Here is a 27,878-nt window from a genome sequence, read left to right as displayed (position 1 = left end):
CCATCAGAAAATACTGAAATTGTGGGGTCGCTTACCTGGCTTACCTGTTCCTCTCACAAAGACAGTGTGAGTACTTTTAAATTCCCAGTCTCTAATTCAGTTGACTTTGTGTGTCAAAGCGGCAAGCGGCAAGGTCTGAATATTTTATACATAATCAAAATTCAGTTCCTCGTCAAAATAATTATAGAGGGTAAGTACTACTGTTATCCTCTCGATTTCACAGGTGAGGAAATAGCTGCACAGAGAGGTAGAATCATCAAGTCGAGAATCAAACTCAGGCTCTCTGGCTCCAGAGTGGAGACTCAATAAAAGTTTGTTGAATTCTATTAAAACCCAAACTGGAAAAACTGATTTAGAAATCCAAAGTTCCTTTCTTCCAGATAGTGTCTTTGGTCAGCATATTTTAAACCAATAGGCCATGAGAATCCAATTAAAGAAACACTGTATCTTTTGTTTAAATAATTTGTCTGTTGCATTACAGATGTCTTTCTTTCATTGCCACACTCCTTCACTTTTTCCAAGATATCATTATTTTCGTGAGCCAAAAATCATAATAATGACTTTTGTCAGCTTCCACAAGTCTAGCGTTTTGGTAGAGAAGAAAGTAAGTCTTCCTATGAGTTGTAAAAAGACATTATCTGCTACTCTATGGTAGACGCACACATACAAAAGTACAAACCACACAAACAAAACACCTGTTACCCATTTTTCCCTCGAAACAAAGACATTTCTCTTCTCTATCTAGATAATAACAACAAAACAAAAAGATGTATGCCTAATTCTTTTAAGGGTAATTTTAACAGAGCTAATTTTTTTTTATAATTATGTTGGAACCCTTCAAGATTTGACTTAGGAGCAATGCCCTTCAGCATTTCTACGGGATATTACCTCAAAAGGACACTTAATTTTCCAACAGGTTTCTTTAAACCACCCTTTGCCTAGCTATTAGTTCTACCACAACACATACCTCTAGTTATGCTATTTCATGGTTCCAGACACACACAGAGAATAATCTCAAAACTTCCCTCTCCACACCTCGCCAGCCCTCACCTCCGTCTGTCATCAGACACTTCAGCCTTCTCCAAATATCACTACTTCACATGTGTTTCCCAATTACAGGTTCCCAGCATAAAAGCCCAGTAGCTTCTGTCATTTGATAAACTCATGTTTACAGGACGAGGCATCAGGAAATAGTGTTGTTGTTTCTTTTCGTAGACACTTTGCTTATATTTAGAGCTTGTGACACTGTCAGAGTTGACTGAAAGAAAAAGTGAGCTCATTTTTATATAAATTTATTAAAATAGGCAAATATAAACATAGCCTCCATAATTCTAAGGCCCTATACTTACACTGAAACCGATCTAAAGTGGGATTTTTTTTAAATATAGATAACTTGAGGACTTTTCTCAGTAATTCTTAGCTGCTGTCAAACAATGTTTAATTTAATTTGGTTTTATCCAGATATGAGTTTAGAATGTTCTTTCTATCCACCCAGAATCTTCCTATACCAGATATATACTTATTTCAGCTCATCAAGGAGCAAAGTTTATCAAAAGGCATGGGGCTCCCCACTCCCTACTCTTTTCTCCAGATTGGGATACTCCTACCTTCAGATGTATACTCACTGACATTCCAGCCTTCACGCTGGTGCTGAAGAATAAATCATAATAAGTAAGCTATTATGTATGGAATGGATAAACAACAAGGTCCTACTGTATAGCACAGAGAACTATATTTAGTATCCTATGATAAACCATAATGGAAAAGAATATTAAAAAAAAATTGTGCCTGTGTGTGTATGAAACTGAATCACTTTGCTGTACCGGAGAAATTAACATGACATTTTAAATCAACTATACTTCAAATAAATAAATAAAATAATCCAGCATAATAAGCTTTTGCCTGGGAATAAGTCAGCTCAGTATAATTTTCCTAATATACCTGTACTTGAGTCTCACTGCTAGGTCATGCTCCCTTCTGCTTTGTCACTTCATAGCTAAATTTGACCCTGTTGTCCGGTCTTTTAGTGACTAGATCCTGCCCAATCAGTCTGTGACTGGAATATGGTACCACAGCCGTGATGTTCCATGCCTGAGTCCTGTCCCCTTAACCCTTGATCCAGAGAAAAAACCCTCTGCCTGATAAAGACGTGCCAGTTTCAACCACCTGCCAAACCATTCTCTCCTCTGACCCCTATCTGAATACTCAGACTATGGATCTACCTGCTTGATTTAGGTCTCTGGACACCTATCTACATGCCATACTCTATCTGTTCCCTTCCATTAGCATGAGACCCTATCCCCAGTGGAGTATCTCTGGACATCTCACAGATTCTTCAACGCTACCATTACTATACCCTACACGGAGCGGAGATGTTACTCAGTTCCACCCTCCCCAGCCTAGTTACCAATCAGCACCACACTCTTGTCCCACAATTCCTGCTTTCGGAATAAGCAGTCATGTTGTACAGCTCCAGAGACTAATGAGTAGTATAACCAAATAATGTACTGTCCAAACCAAGATAGTTTTGAAGGTATTATGAATAACTGTTCTGTATATAAAATAGATGACCAACAAGGACCTACTCTACAGCACAAGGAACTATATATTTTGTAATAACCTATAAGGGAAAAGAATCTGAAAAAAATAGATATATATGTATGTAGAACTGAATCACAGAAGCTACCACAACATTGTAAATCAACTATACTTCGATTTTAAAACACTGAGAAAAAAATAATAATTGCTCTGGAACAATAATTATGCTGGGCAAACTGGGATGTGCAGTCATCCTACAAAGGACAAAACCAACGGTGAGCACCAGACCAAAAAAAACCCAAACAAACAAAAAGGAAAAACAGCCAATCTGTGGGCTAGCCAGCAACCTGGGAGGCAGGTTACAAAGATGATTGGGCCAACCTCACAGTTTGGAATTTAAAATAAGATGTGTAGGAAAATTGCCAGTTGGTAGTGGGCGCTGGCATTGAAAGGTTGAATCGGAGCTGAAGAAGCCAGGATGATGAAGAAGCTGGTACATGGAAAGTGGAGAATCAAATGAACATCAGTAGGAATCAAAACCCACCTGACAAAGAGACCTAAGACCCAGCTGGATTGCCAGTTCCTGCGGCTGGACTCATTCCAGGCGCCCCTTTCATTCACACAGTGCTGTCCGTACTGTTCCTAAACTAACACTCATGAATTCTAGTCTTTACAATCAAAGGGCCGTGACTGAAATGCAGTCCTCAAATGAACTTTCAACTATCCCTCTTCAACACTTCCTCTTATGCACCCAATCTCATTCAGCATTCGCTTATTATCATGTCCCCCAGTCTCTATTCCTTCACTTTCCCCAGTCACCCAGCTTGCCTGCCTCGGACAGCTATGGAACCCTCTTCTCCATTCTCACGGATGTTATGTGGTTCATACCTCAGTATGGTCTCTCCATTCTAGGAGCCACTGCCTCCTCCAAATCGCCCTTTCCATAACTAATCCAGTCAACTCCCATATAACTCAGGATTCAATGATACATAATGTTCCTCTGGACCAGTAGTAGGAAAAGAGAATGTAATAGGAAAAATAGATCATATTCATCACAACAATTAAATCTCTAAGGTATCTAGAAATAAATCTAACCAAACATGAGCAAGAAGTGTGTGGGGAAATATACAAAAGATTAAAAGGCTTGAATAAATGGAGAAATAAAACATATTTATAGAAAGGAAGAATCAATATTATCAACATGTCATATTCCCCGAATTATCTATAAATTAAATGCAATTCCCATCAAAATTCCAACAGGTTGTATGTGGGGGGGTGGGGGGGAGCTTGACAAATTAATCTTCAAATTTCTATAAAAAACACAAGGACCAAAACTAGCCAAGAAAAAGTAAGAAGAGCAGGTTGGAGAAACTTGCTCTACCAGATATCTAGATTTATTATAAAGCTATATTGTTAAGACAGTGACGTGTTGGTGGAAGGCTCTAAAAAGAAGCAAAGAAACACACCAGAGAGCCCACAAACAAACCCATGCATACATGACAATTAGTTACTGGCAGAAGATGCATCACATATCATGGAAAAGGACAGACTAGTCAATAAATAGGGGGCGTCCAAAACAAAACAGGATTCCTACCTTAAACCACACTAAAAACATCAAGTGTGATTAAAAGTGATTGAAGACCTAAGTTTGAAAGGTAAAACTTTACAACTATTCAAAGAAATATAAAAGAATATTTTTATAATCTTGGGATGAGGAAGGATTTAAGTGAGATAGAAGAAGCTCAAACTATAAATGGAAAGATAATAAATGTGACTACAACAAAGCATAAAACTTCTGTACATCAGAAGATACCATTAAAAGAGTAAAAATGCAAGCCACAGACTGAAAAAAAATACATAGGGATAGATAGATAGATAGGTAGATAGATAGATACATAGATAGAGATATGGATACAGATATAGATATATATCATCACATGTAGAAAATATAAAGAACTCCACAAATCATTAAGAAAAATTTTTCCCCAGTAGAAAAAGAGGAGAGAATTTATATTGAGGAACCAGAATGGCCAATACACTTTAAAAAAGACATTCAACCTCATAGTAGTTACAGAAATGCAGAACTGAGCCCAGCAGGTTACCATTTACACACAACTGGATTTATCACAACAAAACATCTCATATACTGCTGGTGAGCATGTAAATGGTACAACCACACTGTAGAACACTTTGACAACATCTACTAAAGCTGAAAATACAGATGAAGTATGACCTAGAAGTTTCATTTTCAGGTATTTACAAGAGAGAAATATTGCATACACACACAAGAAAACATAAAAATATTCCCTAAAGCATTATATATAATAGAGAAAACCAGAAAACAACTTAAATCTCCATTAAGGAGAGAACAGATAAATCAATGTTAAGATATTCATACAATAGAACACTAGCAGTTAGAATAAATTAGAAAAAAATGTAGGCATATATATAAGCAAATAACTCAAAATTGTGCTCTTACTGGACCATTCCCATCATGTTCTTATTTATCCCACCTCTTTAAAATAAAGAAAATAACAACATTCTCCTGAGCCTACTTCCACCAACCTACACCATCCTCCTTTGCTTCCCCTTCTGCCAAAAAACTCCTTGACAATTTTCTGCATTAGCAGTTTTCAATTCCTCTCCTCTTATTTCTCTTAAACACACAGCAGTTAGATTTTTTTCCCTGACAGTTCACCAAAATTTTTCTCAACCACTGGACTGAATGAGCATGAGTTCCACTAGCAATCACTTACATAGAACTTTCCTAGGTGGTGAGGTGTGCAATAAGAGTAAAGTAATAAAGCAGAATCCCTTCTGTCTAGGTTGTTAGAATCACCGAATTTCAGGTTTAGAAGGAACTTCATATCTGGTCACCAAGTTCAATTATTCAATCAGCCAAATGCTTGATTATTCTCAGTGGAGTCCCTGTTTCCATCCTATTTTTGATCATTCTGGTAAGACAAAGCTCATTATTTTCTAAGTCAGCCCATCCATGCAGAAGTTTCCACCTTATACTGAGCAAAAAGCTGTTTCTCTAAAGCATCTACCAAGTGGTCCTAAATTTATCTGCCCAAACTATAAAGAACTGAGAGCTAAACTCTCCGCCAACTGCTACCTTTACATATTTGAAAGACACTTTCAACTCCTTTATAAAACAGTCTTAAAATGAAATCTCGACAACGTTTCCTATGATAACGTGACTTGAATTTCCTTACTCTTCTGTTGGTTCCCTTCCAAACTCATTCCAAGTCATCTAAATTCCTCTTAAAGAAAATCTATATGAAAAAAAATTATTTTACTCCCTGTTAAAAGTTGACCTTAGGAAAACAGAGTTTTTTCTGCAAAATATTATATATTTTCCAAAAAGTGATAATGCAGTCCCTTACAAAACATCACACAAAGAACATCTCTTTCAATCTCTTTCTCTTTCTGGATATAGACTCACATACACACATGCACCATATACAAGTCAATGAGGCAGGATAAAGCATTGGTTAAGAGCACAGACTCTGGAGCTGTACTGCCCAGGTTCAAATCCTAGCTCAAGCCTTGTTGGTATGTGGCTTGGGGTAAGTCATTTGACTTCTCCATACCTCAGTATTTTCACTGCAGCTACCTCATGCTGAGGTGGTAAGAAATAAATGAATTACTTATGTAAAATGCTGGAAACAGCCAGAAAGTGAGGGCTTTAACCTTTTTTCCATATAAATAATAGAGAGCCTGGGGTTATATATGGAAATATATGACCATAAGACATAAAATTACATTTATATTCATTGATAAAATTTTCATTTTTCCAGCTAAACTGACACCTGTAGTTTGGGTTAAATTTAAGCAAATGCGTATGTACATTCTGAACAACAAAGACAAAACACTGACATTGACTTTACCATTCAGGTCAGTTCAACACTAAGTGATCACCTAAAAGTCTGTCACCTGTTAGAGCACAAAACTGTATAAGACAGCCCTTTTTCAAACAGTCCTTGGCAAGGCTGGGAATATGCATGTAAACAAATTACCATAATATGGATAATGCATTAGTTGTACGGATAAAGTACTTGGGGAACACAACAAGACAACAATAAAAGTATGAGACAACAATTAATTCATGGCCTTATATTTTATTTAAAAATACCAGAACATCTAAATGGCTGGAGAAGAACAAGTGTTTTTGAACCATATTTTGAATAAACTAGTATTAATAAATTAGTTTTATATCTCACATCTAAACCTGAAGGGGTACAAAACCAACCCGTCCACATGATCAGTTGCCCGGCTGACGGCAGCTGCCTCATCTTACTGGCAATTGGCCACTGACGCTCAGGTTCCATAGCTAAACAGTCATTCCCGTCAGCATGGCATGACTAAGCAGTGGTTCCCAATGCCAGGGCTCGCAGAAGCATCAATTTCCAGCACTGTTTCTCTGTGCCTTAGAGGAATCAGACTGACTGTTGTTCTGTTGCCATCTGATGCTATATTAAGCTCAAAGGTAACATGATAAGACTTTTCAAGAAGCAGGATGTGACCCTAAGTTATCCTATCCCCTACTCTACAAGGAACTAAAAGGAGAATTGACAGGACCCAACTTTTTTATGCCATATAATTATTTCCACAGAATCTACTAACTGCTGTTGGCCTTTGGGCAGAATTAATGTGGCAATCAAATGAGAAGAAAATAGACCTTGAAGATCAACAACATACACAGGCTTTGGTATCAAATCTCAGCTCAGACACTAATTCAAAAATAATCTCTTCTACTTGGTAGAAGACATAGCTTTTGTATTTTCAACAATTAACCAAAGGTCAGTTACTCAACTCATCTAAGCATCTGTTCCTCAAAAGTAAAAAGGAAATGAAAAAAAATATATATATACATATATAAAACATATACATATATATAAATGAATCATTGTGCTGTACACCTGAAACTAATACAATATTGTAAATCAACTATACTTCAATAAAGAAATGAATAAATACATTGTCTTAAAAAAGGAAATGATAACAGCATCTATCCCTTTAAGGTTGGAAGGATTAAAAGAGGAGCGAGTGTAATGTGCTCAGCCAATGCCCAACACTGGAAGTATTAGCTATTGTTACTGCTGTTGCCAAAATCTGTTCTGAAAACTAAAGAACAATACAATTTTAAGATATCATTTATTATCAAGCTACTAACCTACTCAAAACCTTCCCCGGAGCGCTGAATTTACGTACAGATATAAACTCCTGCCCCTCCAGCTGAAGCACACGATTCCATCGCTGATCACAGCCAACAAAAAGTTAGGTTCCCAACTACCAATATCCAACTAAATAGCCACAATGCTCTTTTAAAACTATTTTCTTGGTTTCTTCATGGAATAATAAAAAAGGCGCAAGGTGATGGTGACTGACCCCATGTGCTCTATACAACTGTTGACTCACTGTAGTTTAGAATTTCAGTAAATACAAGGTATAACCTCTTTTAGAGGCCTCTGAATAAAACCTGACGCACATTCAGAATATCAAGAAAGAGGAGGAGGTCTAATGAGAGACCAGATATTGAAAAGTGTACTGGAAGAAGGCAGTGTACTGTACAGGCTGTTTTTAGGATATTCTGCATCAAAATAGTGATTCTTAAATGTGGAATGTTTCCGCATCATATAAAAACACGTCAAAGGATTTTTGCCCTACAATTTTACAAAACTGAAGTCATACTTTCTCTATTTCTCTAAAGCCTGCATTTCTCCTAAACAATACATCATAAAACACTTTCTAAACCTATATGGATTATCACTTAAAATAGTTATTTTAAATAACTTCATAAAATTCCATAGTAATGATACATAATTTATGGTAAAAGTCTATAATGGAACAGAATCTGAAATCTGAATCACTTTGCGGTACACCTGAAGCTAACACAATATTGTAAATTAACTATACTTCAGTTAATTTCCATTAGTTTGTTTCCAGCTATTCCCAACTACAAACAAAACAGCGTTAACTATCCTTTATCAGCAATCCTTGCCTACTTGTGCTTTTATTTCTACAGGGTAACACACTAACATTTGTGGAGCACATCCTATGTGCCAAGCACTTTAATACCTTATTTGTATTATTTGATTGAATCCTTCCAACAATACTATAAGGCAGGTACTATAATTATCCCATTTTACAGCTTCTAATGACTCTGAGCATCTTTTCCTATAGCCACTGGCCACTAGTTTTCTTCTCAAGAACTGCCCCCTCTGCACTTTTTTTTTTTTTTTTTTTTTTACTGAGTTAATTGTAGAGGCACTTTGCACGTTATGGACATTAGCCCTTTTCTTCACATATGTTACAAATATTTTTCATAGGCTGCCATTTTATTTCTTTTTTTATAGATTATATGTTATCATGTTTTGTTTATAAGTCATCAAATTTTGTAACTTTGCCACAAACAAAATTTCATTTATACGTAGTCAAATGCTTCTCTCCTTTCTTTACAGCTTCTCTATTTGCTGACTTGTTTAAAAATACAACCTCCAGTCCCAGATTATACCATATTCTCTTACATTTTCTTATATTCTTTTATTGTTTAGTTTTTATATTTAAATCTTTATATACCAAGAATTTATTTTTACATTTTAGGAATTTAATTTTAGTTCTTTCAGATTAATATAAACTTTGTCAGCACCACTTACTAAACAAACTCTCTTTTCCAAATGACTTGTAATATCACCTTTGTCACATATTTTGCTATCTGCTTGTAAGCACTATTTTGTTGTAAGATCTGTATTACGAATTGGCAAACCGCAGTTTGAAAACTAAATCCAGTCACACCCATATAACTGCTTTCATGCTATAAAGGCAGAGCTGAGTTAGACAAGAGACCACATGACCCACAAAGTTAAAAATATTTGCTATCTGGCCCTTTACAGAAAAAGTTTGCTAACCCCTGACCTATCTGTTAATTACTAGCCATAGATTGTTCACATGGCTTTGCAGTTAGTTTCAATTTCAGCTAATAGAAAATCCCCTTCACTCTTCTTTCTTAGCTATTTTGGGGCATTTATTCTTCTATATAAAGTTTCATATATTTTTAGGCCGTTTTTAAAAAAAACTAAAAAATTCCATTAGGATTGGAATTGGGCTTGTATTAAATGGTGTTTATTAATTTGCCATCCAAGAACACAGTATGTTCAAGTCTTGTTTTAAGACCTTTCCTAAGATTTTATTATTATTTTCTACATACATTCACCAGCTGTTTTGTAAAATGTATTCATACTATAGTTTGTTTTTGTTATGAATAGGGTCTTTTGGCCATTTTTCTGTTTCTAGCTATTTATCCCAAATTTTCCTGTAGAAAGTCACTTTAAATTCATTCCTCTCCTATTGAAGATTACATCTGGCTGGGGAAAACGTCTTACATACTTCCTTTATTATAAGTTATTTGGAAGGCTTTTGCTGTTTGTTCAGAGAGTACCCCCATGTCATTCCGAACAGCCTAATCACCACATATGGTGGTTGGAAAAAGCAACCACTCTGTCATGCCACAACCCTAAGAAAGAATATTTCCAACCCCCTACAGTGGGCTCTTTCTATGGTTCATGGGAAAGAAAAAGCCAGGGAACTACAGTGAGTCACAGACTGACTCTCATTAGTTGACAGTTCTACCGCTTGTAGAGTGCTTTTTAACTTTCAAAGCCTTCTCACATCAGACTTTAGTCTCACTGTTACCTCAAGTACAACAGTTTTAGATCCACAAACAGAGGAGTCTCATTAAGGAGCTTTATGATCATAAACCTCAGAGCAGATTGCATTGTTAAACTGCAGATTGCAGCTTAGGTTACTGAAGTCTATAGGTCCACAGGGCACCCAATTATAAGAAATGGAGTGTTAATGAGCTAATAGGACCATAAAGGCAAAATAGACTTCTGGGATACAAAAACTGGAATTAAGTTTATCCTTTTCCAGGCTTAGCATAAGTCATTTTTTTTTAAACAGATCAAAATTAAATTAAAAAGTGAGAGCCCTAAAGAGATGCAATAATCTTGGTGCAATTTTAAAATTTGGTTAACTAGATGATTTTGGAGGGTCCACATGAATCAACTAGACTCCCTGAAAGAACTTTAAGGCTTTAAGTGACCAAACAATCCTTCAGTGTCCCCTGAAGTTCTTTAATGTTCTAATATAATTTACATGGACAACATAAATAACTACATTGCTTTTCCTCGAAAGAGACTGAAATGGTTTCTACAAATTAGACCAGACTCACACTTTTTATTTAACATAGACAATCTGGAATACACATTGAACCCATTTAGGGCATTTTGTTTAATTTATTCTAGTAATCTGAAAAGTCACCCTATCTATATATAGCTAAAGTATCCAGATAGATGTTAACTCACTCAAGAAACTTATCTTTTATTTAGTTATTGTAAACATTTTTTTTAAGAGTAGGAGAAAAAGAAAGTCTTAATTTTATAAATTAGAGAAAATAGAGCAGAGGTTGACTCACTTGCCCAAGGTCATCAGCAACCAGGGCCTGAGTTCCTTCTTCCATGAGAAGAGCCCAAAGCTCTGTGAACTACCCAGACGGTGCAGCCAGCCTTACAGCTTGGGGGACCTACAGAAACCAAGATAGGATACTTGGCGGTAGCAAAAAAAAAAAAAAAAAAAAGAAAAGAAAAGGAGGAGGGTATCAGATTATCCTCACAAAAGGCTAAAGCAGGCGCCTGCTGTAGAAAAATACTGATAGATCAAGCTGGAAGCCCCTTCTCACCCATTCTCCGAAAAAAGTTAAGCGATCCAAGCAAATTCAACTTCTTACTGTACATTTCTGGGGAGTGACTTTGAGGAGACTGTTGGGAAAATCAAGAAATGGGAAATATTCATGACACACACCCTACACTTACTTGCCAAAGGACCCAATATGCCATCCATGTACTCCTACCATCTTCATTTTGATTAATGGGCCCAAAAGGGATGCAAATTAACCCTACTTTCATAGCCCTGGCTTGATAAGATGGCTAGAGGATTCAGTCCAACCAGACCGTGTAAGCTCTCTCTCAAGATTAGTAGTCATGGAAGTTTCAAGGAGCCTCTCTTTCCTGAGGGTGGAACTGTTATAGACCACAGTTTGCCTGAGAGATTTTGGGTTTTCAACATCCTTTCCTTGTAACCCAAGAGCCCTCTCACTGAGTGTCCTTATATGCAACATCATTGGACTAAATATCTCACAACAGCCACACATTTAAAAAATTACATGGAACAAAGATAAGACCCTATACACTACAGGGTAATGTTGTTAACATAGTCACTAAAGAATTACTTATGTCAAAAGAGACACCACAAAAACTCTCATTGCCATAATTTGGCAAAATCTATCAGCTACACAGTCACGAATTTATAGTAAGGTCAACGCATATTTCAATAATTTGACTTTAGAATTAAGAGTAAACAATATTCCATTTACAAAAATGTCACTGATAAAAGGTTCGGATCATCTAACAAACCACAGTTAACATTATCCTCGTAAAAGAAATGGGTGAATAGTTGGTAATAAACAAAACAATGCTAATAATAATGCTAATTAAGGGTTTTTTTAAAGATCGTAACAACCTATTTGTATTGCCCTAGATGCTGACTCTATAAAGAACTAAGTAAAACAATGTGGGCAAACGTGGACAAAACTAAAGCGCTATATGTTGACATGCAGGGAAAATATCAATGAAATTTTTGTGAAGTAAAGGTTTTTGACAAAAGATGCAGTCTTTCACAGATGCAAAATATCCCTCCAAGTTGATTCGGTGATTGCTCAAAGAACAAAACCATCTAAGTGATATAATATTATCACTTCTAAGAGAATAATATTTCCAAGTATTATTCTCAATATTATGCACTCTAATATGCCCTATTTTTTTTTTTTTTTTTGGTGGAAAAAGAAAAGTGCTTTATTCAGGAAGGCTGCAACCTGGGAAGATGGTAGACTAGCAACTCCCAAACCATCTCCTAATATGCCCTATATTTTAGAGTTGGTATTTCATAAAGGTGTTTTTTAAAATAGACATTTTAAATTATTTTTGTAAACACACTACACTCCCAACATGCTTTCTCTTTGTTCTTATCTATAACTTCCCTGACATCACATGTATCTGCTTAACATATCCAATGACATGGAACTCACTTCTTTTCAGGTATTCCAAAACAGAAACGTAAAAATCATAAGTCTCCCTCTAGGTTATGACAGAGGTCAGGTCTCAGGAGAAAATAAGTCCTTCTAGGCATTCAGCTAGACAGACAATATCTCAAGTATCATCTGTAAGCCACCTAAAGTTAAAAGGGTCATAGGACATTGAGAGTATGTCCAGAGAATAGCAGTCAGTACTGTGAGGAATCTGGAAACCAAAAGATGTAAATAACGGTGGAATGGGATGGACAGAATATTTAGTCTAGAGATGAGAAGACTATGAGGAGGCTTGGAAGTTGCCCAAATATTCAAAGACAAGTCGTGTAGAAGTAGGTACACACATGGTCTTATGAGAGAGATGAATAAGAGTCAATAGGTGATACAATGGAATATGACTCAGCCATAAAAAGAAACGAAACTGAGTTATTTGTAGTGAGGAGGATGAACCTAGAGTCTGTCATACAGAGTGAAATCAGAAAGAGAAAAACAATTCCCGTTTGCTAACACATATGTATGGAATCTAAAAAAAAAAAAAAGGTTCTGAAGAACCTAGGGGCAGGACAGGAATAAAGACGCAGACATAGAGAATGGACTTGAGGACATGGGGAGGGGGAAGGGTAAGTTGGGACGAAGTGAGAGAGTGGCATGGACATAGATACACTACCAAATGTAAAATAGATAGCTAGTGGGAAGCAGCCGCATAGCACAGGGAGATCAGCTCGGTGCTTTGTGACCACCTAGAGGGGTGGGATAGGGAGGGTGGGAGGGAGGGAGATGCAAGAGGGAAGAGATATGGGAATATATGTATATGTATAACTGATTCACTTTGTTATAAAGCAGAAACTAACACACCATTGTAAAGCAATTATACTCCAATAAAGATGTTAAAAAAAAAAGTCAATAGGTGGAAGTTAGAGAAAAGCACATTTCAGCTGAAGTCTTTCTAACAACTAGAGCTGCGGGACAAGAAAACTGGTCGCCTCATGTTTACGGGAAGAGTCTAGAAGGAGCTTGAGGACCGTCATCAGGGTGTTAGTTTGCACAGGGAGCCAGGCTTTTCACTTTTGGCTACTTCTCTATTTTCCTCCAGCATCTTAGGCAAAACAACCAATCTCTCTACCTCTCAAGTTGTAAAACTGTGGTAATGCAGAAGATGATTTTATGGTGGTATATATAAGAGAGGAGGAAAATACCTTTCTCGTAGAGATGATGAAGCAATAGACAGCTCTGTGCCTGTGGGAGGTATCAGCTGACCTGATTAAAACGCATAAATATGGGATGGAGCAGTGAAGACCTTTATAATGCACCTGATGAGAGCCCCGTGAGAGTCTTTGGAATCGTTAGGGAGGCAGGAGCATGAAAGTCCCAAGGGATTAACATACACACACCACTATATATAGAATAGATAACCAACAAGGACCTACTGTATAGCACAGGGAACTCTACTCAATACTCTGTAATAACCTATATGGGTAAAGAATCTGAAAAAGAATGAATCTATGTATATGTATAATGAATCACTTTGCTGAACACCTGAAACTACTACAACACTGTAAATCAACTCTACTCCAATAAAATTTTTTAAAAAATGTCCCAAGGGAACCGCTGTAAACCCAGAGCGGAGGGACAGGTTCTGCGTGAGTCTCACTCCCAGTGGAAAGTCTGGCTCTTACTCCTACTTGTGAAAGCTTTTGCAGCTGCCAAAATGTTTCAGTCACATGGAAATTGAGGTTGTCAGGCTTCCTTAAAGTTCCAGTCTTCAAAAATAAGCCTCTCATCCCTACAGAGACTAATTAAAAACAAAAAAAAATCCATATTTCCAACCATCAACCCTTTTGGTCAGAAATACTAATGAGAAACTAGACTCTCAGATAAAAGGCTACTTAACCGATTAGCCAACCTGTCTCCGCCCTTTGGCACCACCAGCCCAGCCTCCCCTGGAGGAGTTTAACCACACCAGGAGACAGAAGAATCATGCCTCAAGTGAGTCACGCCAAGGAGATTAATAGCCCCAAGCCCCAGCACAGGGACTTGTAGTACTGTTACTACACATGGTACCTGTCACACATCAATATCTCAATCTACAAACATGGAGACTTAATCTCCCCCTTTTTTCCTCCCCACCAATCCAGTCAAAGCAAAGTTTGGAAAATGTTGGAGGAAATTAATACAAATAGTATCAAAATTAATAACATACTGAGGTTTCTGCCATCAAAAATTCATAAGCAGTTCCATGATTGAAAGAACTAAAAACAAAAAACAAAAAAAAGCAAAAAGAGCCAAGAGAAAGGGGTCATTTTATTATTTTCCAAGTGTGATATGAGAAATCAGAAATTAATAGAAAAATGCCCTAACAGAAGATCGCTGCATAACATTACTAGCAATGTGATTATAACCAAAGGGAAATTAATAATTAGAAGCAAAGCACCAGTCACCCTGCAGCATTCAGAAGGAAACTCAGCAAGAACTCACTTATCCAGCATTGTAGGGAGATGAGTTATTCAATGTATTTGAGAGTTCACCCCACTCATACCTTTAAGCAATAAGATTGCATTTCAAACACAGTGTGGAGAGCAGAAATTAATCTCTTCATCATGGCAGGTAGAATTTGGAACATCAAATATAATACATTGCAATCAAGGTAAACGTCTACCTTGTTTCTACATTAAGTAACTACAAACTACTATGACTTTTTTTTTTAATATTCTATGTACTTTTAATTGTTTTTTTCTTTTCCCACAGCGTGCCTTGTTTTCAGGCTATGAGTATGTCGGCTTTAGTCTTGTCAACGTCCTTACCTTTGTCAACATAACTTTTCCCCACCTTCGAATGTGTTGCTTCTACATCTTCTAATATGTTGCTTCTAATCTAATGTGAGCTATGACACTAAGTAAACAAGTTTGTTAGAATCCTATGTAAAGTAAAAGTTGAAGGGATATGATTAAGGACCTCACAAAATCAGTGTGTGTGTGCTTTTATGCATAGGTTTTATGGCAACCGACCATAAGCTACTTAGAATTCTTTTTCTACCTACTTAGCCACATCATGGAAAAAAGATTCTAAGAAACCTAACCTCTGGATAAGTGGAGAGTTCATATATCATGGGACAAGAGATGAACTTTGATTTCACACCTGCTATATGATGCCACTCATACTAATAGCTGTGAAAGATAGATAAAAGGCAGAGTCTAATGGGAATGAGATGAGGACATTAAAAACAACACAAAGGGAAACCTGCTCTCAGAGATGGAAGGAAAGACTTAAAGGACCATGAGAAAACAGGTCCAGAAAACCTTCCTGCAGGAGAAAACATGTAAACTGAGTGTTGAAAGGCTCATCAGACCTCAGATCCATCTAGGGAAGGAGATGCAGAGGAAACAACAGGTGCTAACGGGCTGCAGCAACAAAGAGCAGGGTGTTTTCAGGGAACTATAGTCAATTTGGTAGAGCTAGGCTATCACACGTGTGTGCAGAAAACAGCAGAAGATGATATGAGATAGCGCACCAGGGACCGAGAATGGAGGACCCATATGTCATAATACATTGTCTTGAAGGCAACCCAAAACCACTGACAGAACTGAACTATAGGAGCGGGGATTCATGTGGTTTTTCAGTTTAGAAACATTACCCTGGCCAAAAGCGTGGGCTTTAAAGGAGCAAGAGGACACTATGTCCTAGAGAGAAATCATGATGGCTTGAGTAAGGCACTGAGAACGGAAGGAACAAACAGTTCAGGAGATACTGCAGGTGGGCTTCCCTGGTGGCGCAGTGGTTAGGAATCTGCCTGCCAATGCAGGGGACACGGGTTCGAGCCCTGGTCTGGGAAGATCCCACATGCCGCAGGGCAACTAAGCCCGTGTGCCACAACTACTGAGCCTGCGCTCTAGAGCCCGCGAGCCACAACTACTGAGGCCCGTGTGCCACAACTACTGAAACCCGTGCGCCTAGAGCCCGTGCTCCACAACAAGAGAAGCCACCTCTATGAGAAGCCCGCACACTGCAACAAAGAGTAGCCCCTGCTCTCAGCAACAAGAGAAAACCCGTGTGCAGCAGCAAAGACCCAATGCAGCCAAAAATTAAATAAATTAATAGATAAATAAAATTATTTTTAAAAAAAGAGATACTGTAGGTGATCCAGTCTACGTCAAAGTGGGTTACCCTGGGGGGTGAGGGGGAGTGAGGTGGTGGGGGGAGAAAGCAGCTGTGGAAAGTTAAAAAGGCAACTGCCAGAGATTTATAATAAAATCACTATAAAACTTGGTTAGTGGGTCTCAGTTCCACTCAGAACTGGAGAAATAATTGACCACTCGATTATGATAAAAAGATGATAAAGTTAGCAAAAGAAAAGTCTAAGAGGGACTTCCCTGGCGGTCCAGTGGTTAGGACCCCATGCTTCCACTGCAGGGGGCACTGGTTTGATCCCTGGTTGGGGAACTAAGATCCCACATGCCATGCAGTGCGGGCAAAAGAAAATTAATTAATTAATTAAAATAAAATAACATGAAATCATTTTTTTAAAAAAGGAAAGTCTAAGGACACAAGGCATTTTACTAGAAATGAGAGAAATCCTGTGTAAAACATAAAAGGTAAATGGAGAACTTCTTATAATATCCGTATTATTTTATTGCATTACTTAATACTGAGATATTGGGCTGGCCAAAAAGTTCGTTCGTTTTTTCTGTCCACTGTTACAGAAAAACCTGGATGAACTTTTTGGCCAACCCAATATTTTTTATATTCCAAAATGCTAAAGGATGGTTTCCCTTCATTTCACACAACACTCCCCAATTCTTCTCTTAACGTCTCTGCCAGATGATCATCAAGTTTCTCCCATCAATGAGGGTCTCACAACCACAAGAGGCACTCATTTTGACAGTTCCAAATGATTTACAGTCCCTTTATGGATAAAACTGATACAGTCTCTTCGACATAAAACTGCTTCCCCACAGCTTCCTCCTAGCACTTCCAAATACAATACTCTGGATTTTCACATCGTGAATTGGTTTTAATATCTACAAGGCAATTCCTAAAGCACCTTTAAAAAATAAAAATAAATCAAGCGGTTAATTTCTTCTACATGATAACCAAAAACCAGATCTTTTTGTCCTTGCGATGACCCGCTGTTTAGCTGTCAGTCAGGGAGGCCACACTTATGACATGTCGGCATCTCTCCAGTTATGGTTGTTTCACTAGGTCTTTATTGGCTTTAGGGAAGAAGATCCATTATAGCTGCTAGTTAATCTTATTTTGCTTGATTTACTGTCAAGAAATAATATTCATTTTGCTGTCCAATGATGATTTACCACCTTTGTCATCTAAAATTTGCTAAACTCTATTGGAAGGATTCAGTATTTTAGAAAGCTAACTTTCCCTTCTTTCCCATCACCAATTTTGCAATTGGGGTTATTGGCAAAAGAAGTATAAGAGGTACTCAGGCTGTAAATGCCAAATCCGTTAAATGCCAAATCCATTCACTCAAAAATGCTACCTGTGTGGGAGATTTCTGATACCTTGTCAATAAGCCAGAAATCTATATAATGAAGATACTCTTCATGGTCTACTTAACAATTCAGTCCATTCAAGATCAGGCTTTAGAAACATCACATTCAATGTGCGCCATCATGGCTGACATTCCACATTGTTCAGCAGTTCTGGCCAAATGAGAAAAAAATAAGTATATAGATTAAAAAAGAGGAGACAAAATTGGTCTCACTTGCAGGATAAGATTACCAACCAAGAAAATCAGACAAAATCAACTAAGAAACTATTGAAATGAGTAAGATTTTGGTGAAATCATATATAGACTAAGACACACAAATCATCAGGGTTTCTGTTAAAAAAATGAAAAAAAAAAACATAATAGAGAAGCTTTCCAACTCAAGACGACTGACTGAATGTATGCTTTTGTCTTGCTTCTCTCCTGAGGCAGGAAATGAATACAAAGGGGGAAAAAACCGGTAACAGCCAAAACAACAAAGTGGGGGAGGGGTAGTGATAATTAGGCAAAAGAGACTGAAACAAGTCTCTGGTGGATGTGGGATGGAATGTAGACTAAGGGCAGAGGAAGCTAAAGCCCAGACCCATGGGGGTGCAGAGGGGGTGGACAGGGGCAGAGGAAGTTAAGGTCCCCAGAGACCCCAGATGGGCTCATGAGTAGGTCTGGAAGGTGGGTGTAAGAACTGGGAATGAAAACAGGGGAATTATATAAAGCAGCTGTACCAATTGCCCCACATCCCCAATAAAACACATCTCTCCAACCCTGACCCCAGAGACAATCCCGGCAAAGAAGCCAGTCTCTGACAAAACCATTCAAATTGCCTACAAAGACAGGCCTCTAATGGAGGGGTTGATGTCCAAGAGTTAATCCTAGCTCTACTGTACATCTAGAGGCACCCCTCCTGCCCATTCACTCACCCTAAATAGCAAAGTCTCACCCTTGTGCACTCTCTCCATGGAAAAGACACCTGCTGAGGAGAGAGACCTATGGGAAAACTGTACCAGTCTGCTCTCCAGAACAATCGACAGGGAGAAAAAAATACGTATCACCGGAAAAACCAAAACTACTGACGAAACAGAGATAATGTATAGAACAGAACTGTAAAAAACTATTGTTATTTTATAATATATATAAATGGAATTTATATTATATTAGTATACCCAGAACAAGAGAAGAAGATATGGCATAAAACAACACAAACAGCATGCTTCAAAAAGAACTGAGCATAAGAAAAAAAATTCTGATTGCTGAAATTAAAATAGGCAAAGTAAGAATTAAAAGGTAAATAGAGGAAATGTCCCAAATACTGCAAGAACATAATGGGACAAAAACTAGGACAGAAAAGATGAGAGACACAGAGAATCAATCGAGAAGGTCTACTCACCAACGGGTAAGAGTTTTTTGAAAAGCAAATATACAAAAGAGAAAGGATATAATTATTTTTAAATAAGTAATAAATCCCCAGAGGAAAGTCATGAGAGGCAAAACAAGATGAGCGAAACAGACGTGCATTTAGAAACAGACCTATGGCATTTCAGTATAAAAGTACAAAAAAAATAAAATAAAATAAACGTTTCCAGAAAAACAAACACACAGAAAGATCACTTACAAAAGAATGAGAATCAGGCAGGCATGAAACTTTTTTACCCCAATATGATACAAGTATATAATGAAGCATCCTCTTCAAAGTCCTAAGTGAAAGTTATTGTGAACACAGAATTCTACACACACAATTTGCACAGTCAAGTGTCAATCAACTGTGAGTCCAAAATAAATACAAGTCTCCCTTGTCCATACACTTTTTGCTTGAAGAAGTTAATTATGTACTTCCCTCAGCAAAATGAGGGAGAAAACCACAGAAGAGGAAAGACCCATAAAACAATGTCTGTAAGAGTGAAATGGATAAACATCTCCAAAGACTGTCATGCAGCAGATTCAGAGAATGGTAGTCAAGCCTAGAACTGGAGACCAGAGGACTCCCTGGAGAAGCAGAAAGGAGATTCCAAGACACAGTATTGCTCTGCAAGATATAGGCTGGTTATGCTTTCTCAAGGAGAAAAGGAAAGGTAATTCGAAACTCTAAAAAATCCAAAATGATCTAAAAGAATGCAATGGCCCAAATACGAAGCATCTAAAATGTAGCAAGATTTTGTATAATTTATGCACTCTAAGAAAAGGCAAACCATTTGATCTGGATGCCAAGAACATCTCCTTTGAGGGGCCCAAGGGCAGAGAACACTTGGCCTGATGTAAAAAAACAGAATCTTATTCCCTTGGTCAACTCGGTGAAAAATATTTATGTTACCATAATAATATCAAGAGTATTATTTACTGGTTTTTAACTTTTAGAATCAACGTATAGACAAAGATTGGAAGATTTAATTGCAGCTACAGAACAGAATTTAATTTTTTCAGTCTTGGCAACATAAAAATAAATAGCTGATAGAAAGTGGAAACTGGAAGGGAGGAAAGAGGTGGAGAGGTGAGACAGAGGACATTAATGTCACCTTCTTACACAGTAAAAGGTCAACAGATAATGAGAAGAGTTAATAGAACACAAAAATAGAGATTTAAAGAAATAATTGAAAATCGAAAGGCAAACAGTAGAAGAAATAAAATGCTATAACTCAAAACTGCAGAAATGATGAGGTGAAGCTAGAGGTAATGCAAGCACACTGAATCTTCATGTGTCAGAGTGGGGAAGAAATAACGTTTAAAATTGATGAATGAAGATCTAAGTTCATGGATATACCTGTGTGCAAATATACATATGCACATATGTGTGTGTTGGACCTTATACCTGATAACCCAAAACTTTTGCACATACTCTCCACTTTTGACAGTTTCCCTAACTATTACTCCCACTTTCTCAAGGTAGAATGTTAGAAACTAATTTCCAGTCTCCATCACAGCTAAGATAAAGATGTGACCTAGGCTCTGTCAACCAAGCCTAATTCATCAGTGAGCCACGTGAGGGACTGGGCAAGGGGAGTCCAATTTTCGGGCACAAGGTGTGGAACATGTTTTGGGGCCAGAGGCAGCAGCAACTAACCTAGGCATGCTGGCACACATGCAATTTGCCCCAGCACATTAATGTTTCATGCCACTAAGAAACACAGTAAAAGGCAAAGCATGACCACAGAGCTGAGAGCCTCAGAGAAAGACAGTTCCATACACAACGGCTCTTAGCTCAGGCTGGCCCATCTGCTCTGTTTTAGAAGTGTTTACCACATGGTTCTCCCCGACTTTAATGCATTTTGCCCGTAACTCCGGAACTCAGCAGGTTCAATCTTTCCTGCCTCTAGTTACAAACACTTCCTTGCTCCAGTTACAAAGTGACAGGTTTTAAGTGGTCTGCCCAACCTATTTTTTCCATTAATCCTGTTATTTTTTGTGAGTATTTCTGTAGAAATGTACAATGTATTACTTAGAGATATGGAAGTAGCCATCAGAAGAACAAAACAGAGAAATGGTTAAAAGTGGCTGTGTTTACAATCCCACGCCTGGGCATATATCCAGACAAAACTCTAATTCAAAAAGATACATGCACCCCTATGTTCATAGCAGCACTACTCACAACAGCCAAAACATGGAAACAACCTGAATGTCCATCAGATGAATGGATAAAGAAGATGTGGTATATATATAAATGGAATATTACTACACAAAGAAGAATGAAATAATGCCATTTACAGCAACATGGATGCAACTTGAGATTATCATACTAAGTGAAATAAGCCAGACAGAAAAAGACAAATACCATATGATATCACTTATATGTGGAATCTAAAATATGACACAAATGAACCTATCTACAAAACAGAAACAGACTCACAGACATAGAGAACAGACTTGTGCTTGCCAAGGGGGAGGGGATTGGGGGAGAGTTGGAGTGGGAGTTTGGGGTTAGCGGATGTAAGCTATTGTATATGGAATGGATAAACAACAAGGTCCTACTGTAGAGCACAGGGAACTATATTCGGTATCCTATGATAAACCATAATGGAAAAGAATATAGAAAAAGAATGTATATATATGTATAACTGAATCACTTTGCTGTACAGTAGAAATTAAACCATTGTAAATCAACTATACTTCAATAATAAAAAAAATAAAGTGGCTGTGTTTAGGGGGTGGGCCTAGGGACAGGGACGGAAAACGCTGTTTTGCATTACAGGCTCTGTTGTACTGTATGTTTGGTTACCACGTTAATGCATTACTTTATCTTAATCTCTTCTACTGTCACACTCAAAAAAAAAGGGAGGGCAAAAAAGGGAAAACTGTAATAACAATGATACTATTCACAATATCAACAAAAATAAAATACTAAAAAATAAACTTAAGGGACTTCCCTGGCAGTCCAGTGGTTTTAAGACTCCACGTTTCCAAAGCAGGGGGCGTGGGTTCGATCCCTGGTCAGGGAACTAAGATCCTACATGCTGCGTGGCATGGTCAATAAATAAATAAATAAATAATTTTTAAAAATAAAATAAAAAAATAAACAAAATGTGGAACAGCTATGTAAGAAACTATATAGCTTAATAAAGAGATAAAAGAAAGTATAAACAAGTAGAGAGAAAAACCAAGCTCCTGGAAGGAAAATCAAGAGAAGTGTACGACAGGAAGTATAGGTGTTTGGAAGGGTTGACTGCCCATGATTGATAATAGCAGCTTTCATTCTGGAGTAGATAAATTAAACAAGGAAGTGGCATACATCCTAATTTTATTTTTTAAAACCTTTATAGACCATAGTTTCAATAATTTTTAAGTTAAATTTTAACAGCAAAATACTGCAAAACTGGAGTGTTTAGAAAAGGCAAGAAAATCTTACAGATTATAGCATAAATACTACAATTTCATAAAGTGTAAGTACCAGTTTAATGGGAAAGTAAGTTAAACAGCCATCAAAGAGAAAAACAGAAAGTCAACAAATGTAGATTTTATTTTTTACGTTACACCTCAAATGTTAAACTCAGAACACAATGTACCTATGATCTTTGTTCACTAGGAAATGAGGTGATGAATTTCTTTCTTTTCATGCTGTTTCTAAAAGCAAAAGCAGATAGTTTAAATGAAATGAAAATCTTGAGTGGAACTCAAATAATTTAAGTGTACAGGCATATCTCGGAGATATCGTGGGTTGGGTTCCAGACCACTGCAATAAAGCGAGTATCACAATAAAGTGATTCACAAGAAAGTGTTTGGTTTCCCAGTGCATATAAAAGTTATGCTTATACTATACTGTAGTCTAAATGTGCAATAGCATTATGTCTAAAAAAAAAATGTAAAAAAACAACGTACATGGGCTTCCCTGGTGGCGCAGTGGTTAAGAACCCGCCTGCCAATGCAGGGGACACGGGTTCGAGCCCTGGTCCAGGAAGATCCCACATGCCATGGAGCAACTAAGCCCGTGCGCCACAACTGCTGGGCCTGCACTCTAGAGCCCGCAAGCCACAACTACTGAGCCCGCGAGCCACAACTACTGAAGCCTGCACGCCTAGAGCCCATGCTCCGCAACAAGAGAAGCCACCGCAATGAGAAGTCCACGCACTGCAACAAAGAGTAGCCCCCACTCACCACAACTAGAGAAAGCCCGCATGCAGCAATGAAGACCCACCGCAGCCAAAAATAATAAATTAAAATAATAAATTAAAAAAAAAACCCGATGTACAGACCTTAATTTAAAAAGACTTCATTGTTAAAAAAAGGTTAACCATCATCTGAGCCTTCATCAAGTCATAATCTTTTTGCTGGTGGAGGGTCTCGCCTCAGTGCTGATGGCTGCTGACTTGATCAGGGTGGTGTTTGCTGAAGGCTGCGGTGGTTGCGGCAGTTTCTTAAAATAAGACAATGAAGTTGGCCAATTCAGTTGACGCTTCCTTTCACAAATGATTTCTCTGTAGCATGCAGTGCTGTTTGATAGCATTTTACCCAGAGAACTTCTTTCAAAACTGGAGTCAACCTTCTCAAACCCTGCTGCTGCTTTATCAAGTAAGTTTATCCCGTATTCTAAATCTTTTGTTGTCATTTCAACAAGCTTCACCGCATCCTCACCAGGAGCAGATTCCATCTCAAGAAACCACTTTCTTTGCTCAGCCATAAGAGCAATTCTTCATCCATTTAAGTTTCATCATCAAGTTGCAGCAATTCAGTCACATCTTCAGGCTCCATTCTGAATTCTAGTTCTCTTGCTAAGTCCACCACATATGCAATTACTTCCTCCACCGAAGTCTTGAACCCCTCAAAGTCATCCATGAGGGTTGAAATCAACTTCTTCCAAACTCGTGTTAATGTTAATATTCTGACCTCTTCCCATGAATCACAAATGCTCCTAATGGCATCTAGAATGGTGAAACCTTTCTAGAAGGCTTTCAATTGACTTTGCCCAGATCCATAAGAGGAATTACTATCCATGGCAGCTGTAGCCTTATGAACTGTGTTTCTTAAAGACTTAAAAGTCAGAATTACTCCTTGGTCCATGGGCTGCAGAATGGATGTTATATTAGCAGCCATGAATACATCATTAACCTTGTACATCTCCACCAGAGCTCCTGGGTGACCAGGTGCATTGTCAATGAGCAGTAATATTTTGAAGAAAATTTTTTTTTTTTTGGAGCAGTATGTCTGAACCGTGGGCTAAAATTACTCAGTAAACCATGTTGTCAACAGATGTGCTGTCAACCAGGCTTTATTGTTCCATTTACAGAGCACAGGCAGAGTAGATTTAGCGTAAGTCTTAAGGGCCCTGGGATTTTCAGAATGATAAATGAGCATTGTCTTCAACTTCAAGTCACCAGCTGCACTGGCCCCTAACAAGAGAGTCAATCTCTCCTTTGCAGCTTTGAAGCCAGGCGTTGACTTCTCCTCTCTAGCTATAAGAGCCGTAGAAGCATCTTCTTACAACAGAAGGCTGCTTTGTCTACACTGAAAATCTGTCATTTGGTGTAGCCACCTTCATTAATTTTCTCAGCTAGATCTTCTGGATAATTTGCTGTAGCTCCTACACTAGCACTTGCTGCCTTTTTTTTTTTTTTTAATTTATTTATTTATTTATTTTTGGCTGTGTTGGGTCTTCGTTTCTGTGCGAGGGCTTTCTCCAGTTGCGGCGAGCGGGGGCCACTCTTCATCGCAGTGCGCGGGCCTCTCACTGTCGCGGCCTCTCTTGTTGCGGAGCACAGGCTCCAGACGCGCAGGCTCAGTAGTTGTGGCTCACGGGCCCAGTTGCTCCGCGGCATGTGGGATCCTCCCAGACCAGGGCTCGAACCCATGTCCCCTGCATTGGCAGGCAGACTCTCAACCACTGCGCCACCAAGGAAGCCCAGCACTTGCTGCTTTATCTTCCACTTTGATGTTATGGAAATAGCTTTTTTTAAAACCTCACACACCAGCCTCTGCTAGGTTCAAACTTTTCTCTGCAGCTTCTCCACCTCTCTCAGCCTTCACAGAATTGAAGAGAGTTAGGGTCTTGCTCTGGAATAGGCTTTGGCTTAAGGGAATGTTGTGGCTGCTTTGATCTTCTATCCAGACCACAAAAACGTTCTCCATATCAGCAATAAGGCTGCTTTGCTTTCTTATCACTCATGTGTTTACTAGCTCTTTTAATCTCCTTCAAGAACTTCTCTTCTGCGGGAATTCCCTGGCGGTCCAGTGGTTAGGTCTCTGCGCTTTCACTGCCGAGGGCCCGGGTTTGATCCCTGGTTGGGGAACTAAGATCCAGCAAGCCGCGCACAGCCAAGGAAAAAATTTGAAAAAGAACTCCTCTGCATTCGCAACTTGGCTAACTGTTTGGCACAGGAGGGCTAGCTTTCCTGTCTCAGCTTTGGACGTGCCCTCCTCACTAAGCTACATCATTTCTAGCATTTCTAAAGTGAGAGACGTGCGACCCTTCCTCTCACTTGAACACTTAGAGGTCACTGTAAGGTTATTAACTGGCCTAATTTCAATATTGCTGTGTCTCAGGGAATAGAGAGGCCTGAGGAGAGGGAGAGAGACAGGAAGAGCTGCTCAGTGGGGCAGTCAGAACACACACATTTGTGGATTAGGTTCACCAGCTACATGGGCTCAGGCCCTTGTGTCCCAAAACAATCACAATAATAACATCAGAGATCCCTGGTCACAGACCACCGTGTCAAATATAACAACAGTGAAAAAGTTTGAAATACTGCAAGAATTACCAACATGTGACAAAGAGACGCAAAGTGAGCAAATGTTGTTGGAAAAATGGCACCAAGAGACTTGGTTGATGCAGGGTTGCCACAAACCTTCAATTTTTAAAAACACCATATAGTGGGAAGCATAATAACATGAGGTATGCCTGTATAAGGGGACACATCAAAAAGGATTAGAAATAGAAATATATAATTATGTAGTTTAATCTTGCTCTCTCTCCAGTTCCATATAGAAGGTAAAAAACAATGCCAAGCGAAAAAAATACGATAGTATGATTTACAAGGTTTATACGGTATGTAAGAATGTTATATTTTTAAAAGCATTATATAGGTGGGCAATGTAAAAGAAAATTACAGAGATGTTGAAAGCTCAAATTTAGAAGCATTTCATCAGCAAAACTCAAACGATAATTTTTAAAGCATGAAGTTAGTTAACTGTAAAATAACTACCCTAACAGGAGGCACTGTTTTACTACAAAACAGGGTTCAAGAATTTAAGACCTCTGGGAATTCCCTGGCAGTCCAGTGGTTAGGACTCCACGCTTTCACTGCCGAAGGTGTGGATTCAATCCCACGTCGGGGAACTAAGATCCCACAAACCACGCAGCACGGCCAAAAAAAAAAAAAAAAAAAAATCCCTGTTTTGTGGAGTAAAGGGAACCCTCCTACACTGTTAGTGGGAATGTAAGTTGGTGCAGCCACTATGGAGAACAGTATGGAGGTTCCTCAGAAAACTAAAAATAGAATTACCATAGGATCCAGCAATCCTACTCCTGGGAATATACCCAGACAAAACTGTAATTCAAAAAGATACACGCACCCTTATGTTCATAGCAGCACTATTCACAATAGCCAAAACATGGAAACAATCTAAATGTCCATCGACAGATGAATGGATAAAGAAGATGTGGTGTATATATATATATATATATATATATATATATACATACATACATATAATGGAATACTACTCAGCCATAAAAAAGAACGAAATAATGCCATTTGCAGCAACAGGGATGCAGCTAGAGATTATCATACTAAGTGAAGTAAGTCAGAAAGAGACAAATACCATATAATATCACTATCTGTAGAATCTGAAAGGCACAAATGAACCTATCTACAAAACACAAACAGACTCACAGACATAGAGAACAGATTTGTGGTCGCCAAAGGGAAGGAGGGAGGGAGAGGGATGGACTGGGAGTTTGGGGTTGGTAGATGCAAACTGTTATGTATAGAATGGATAAACAACAAGGTCCTAATGTACAGCACAGGGTAGAAAAGAATATAAAAAAGAATGTCTGTATGCCTATAACTGAGTCACTTTGCTGTACAGCAGAGATTGCCACAACATTGTCAATCAACTATACTTCAATTTAAAAAAAAAAAAAAAATTTAAGACCTGAGATGGAACTGTAGTTCTGCCACTTATTAGCAGAAAGGCTTAGGGACGTTTCTAATCTTTCTGAGACTCAGTTTTCTCATCTCTAAAATGGGAGTGATAATTCTTAGCATATAGGACAAC

The 27,878-nt window shown here is 38.2% G+C and overlaps 2 protein-coding genes across 10 annotated transcripts in view; one reads left to right on the top strand and one right to left on the bottom strand.

Annotated features, from left to right (window-relative positions):
• BCKDHB (branched chain keto acid dehydrogenase E1 subunit beta) overlaps positions 1-27,878 on the bottom strand; it is a 235,231-nt gene that overhangs the window by 101,084 nt on the left and 106,269 nt on the right. The window lies entirely within an intron of this gene.
• LOC309634699 (uncharacterized protein) overlaps positions 1-27,878 on the top strand; it is a 144,273-nt gene that overhangs the window by 100,931 nt on the left and 15,464 nt on the right. For 3 of the 8 annotated variants that reach the window (XR_014248307.1, XM_082405110.1, XM_082405111.1), the window contains 2 exons: positions 8-66; positions 24,089-24,176. Coding sequence is in view for 2 of the 8 variants with exons in the window: in XM_082405110.1 (XP_082261236.1) it covers positions 8-66; positions 24,089-24,176 (147 nt within the window). In the remaining 6 variants the exon portion in view is untranslated. Of the gene's footprint in view, positions 1-7; positions 27,730-27,878 lie in introns of those variants that run through there. The other 5 variants (XR_014248308.1, XR_014248305.1, XR_014248306.1 and 2 more) reach the window with 5 other exon arrangements.

This window comes from Balaenoptera borealis (assembly GCF_965194805.1).
Source record: "Balaenoptera borealis genome assembly, chromosome: 9".
NCBI lineage: Eukaryota > Metazoa > Chordata > Mammalia > Artiodactyla > Balaenopteridae > Balaenoptera > Balaenoptera borealis.
Note: the sequence above shows the minus strand (reverse complement) of the source record. Positions and strands in the feature narration are given on the sequence as shown.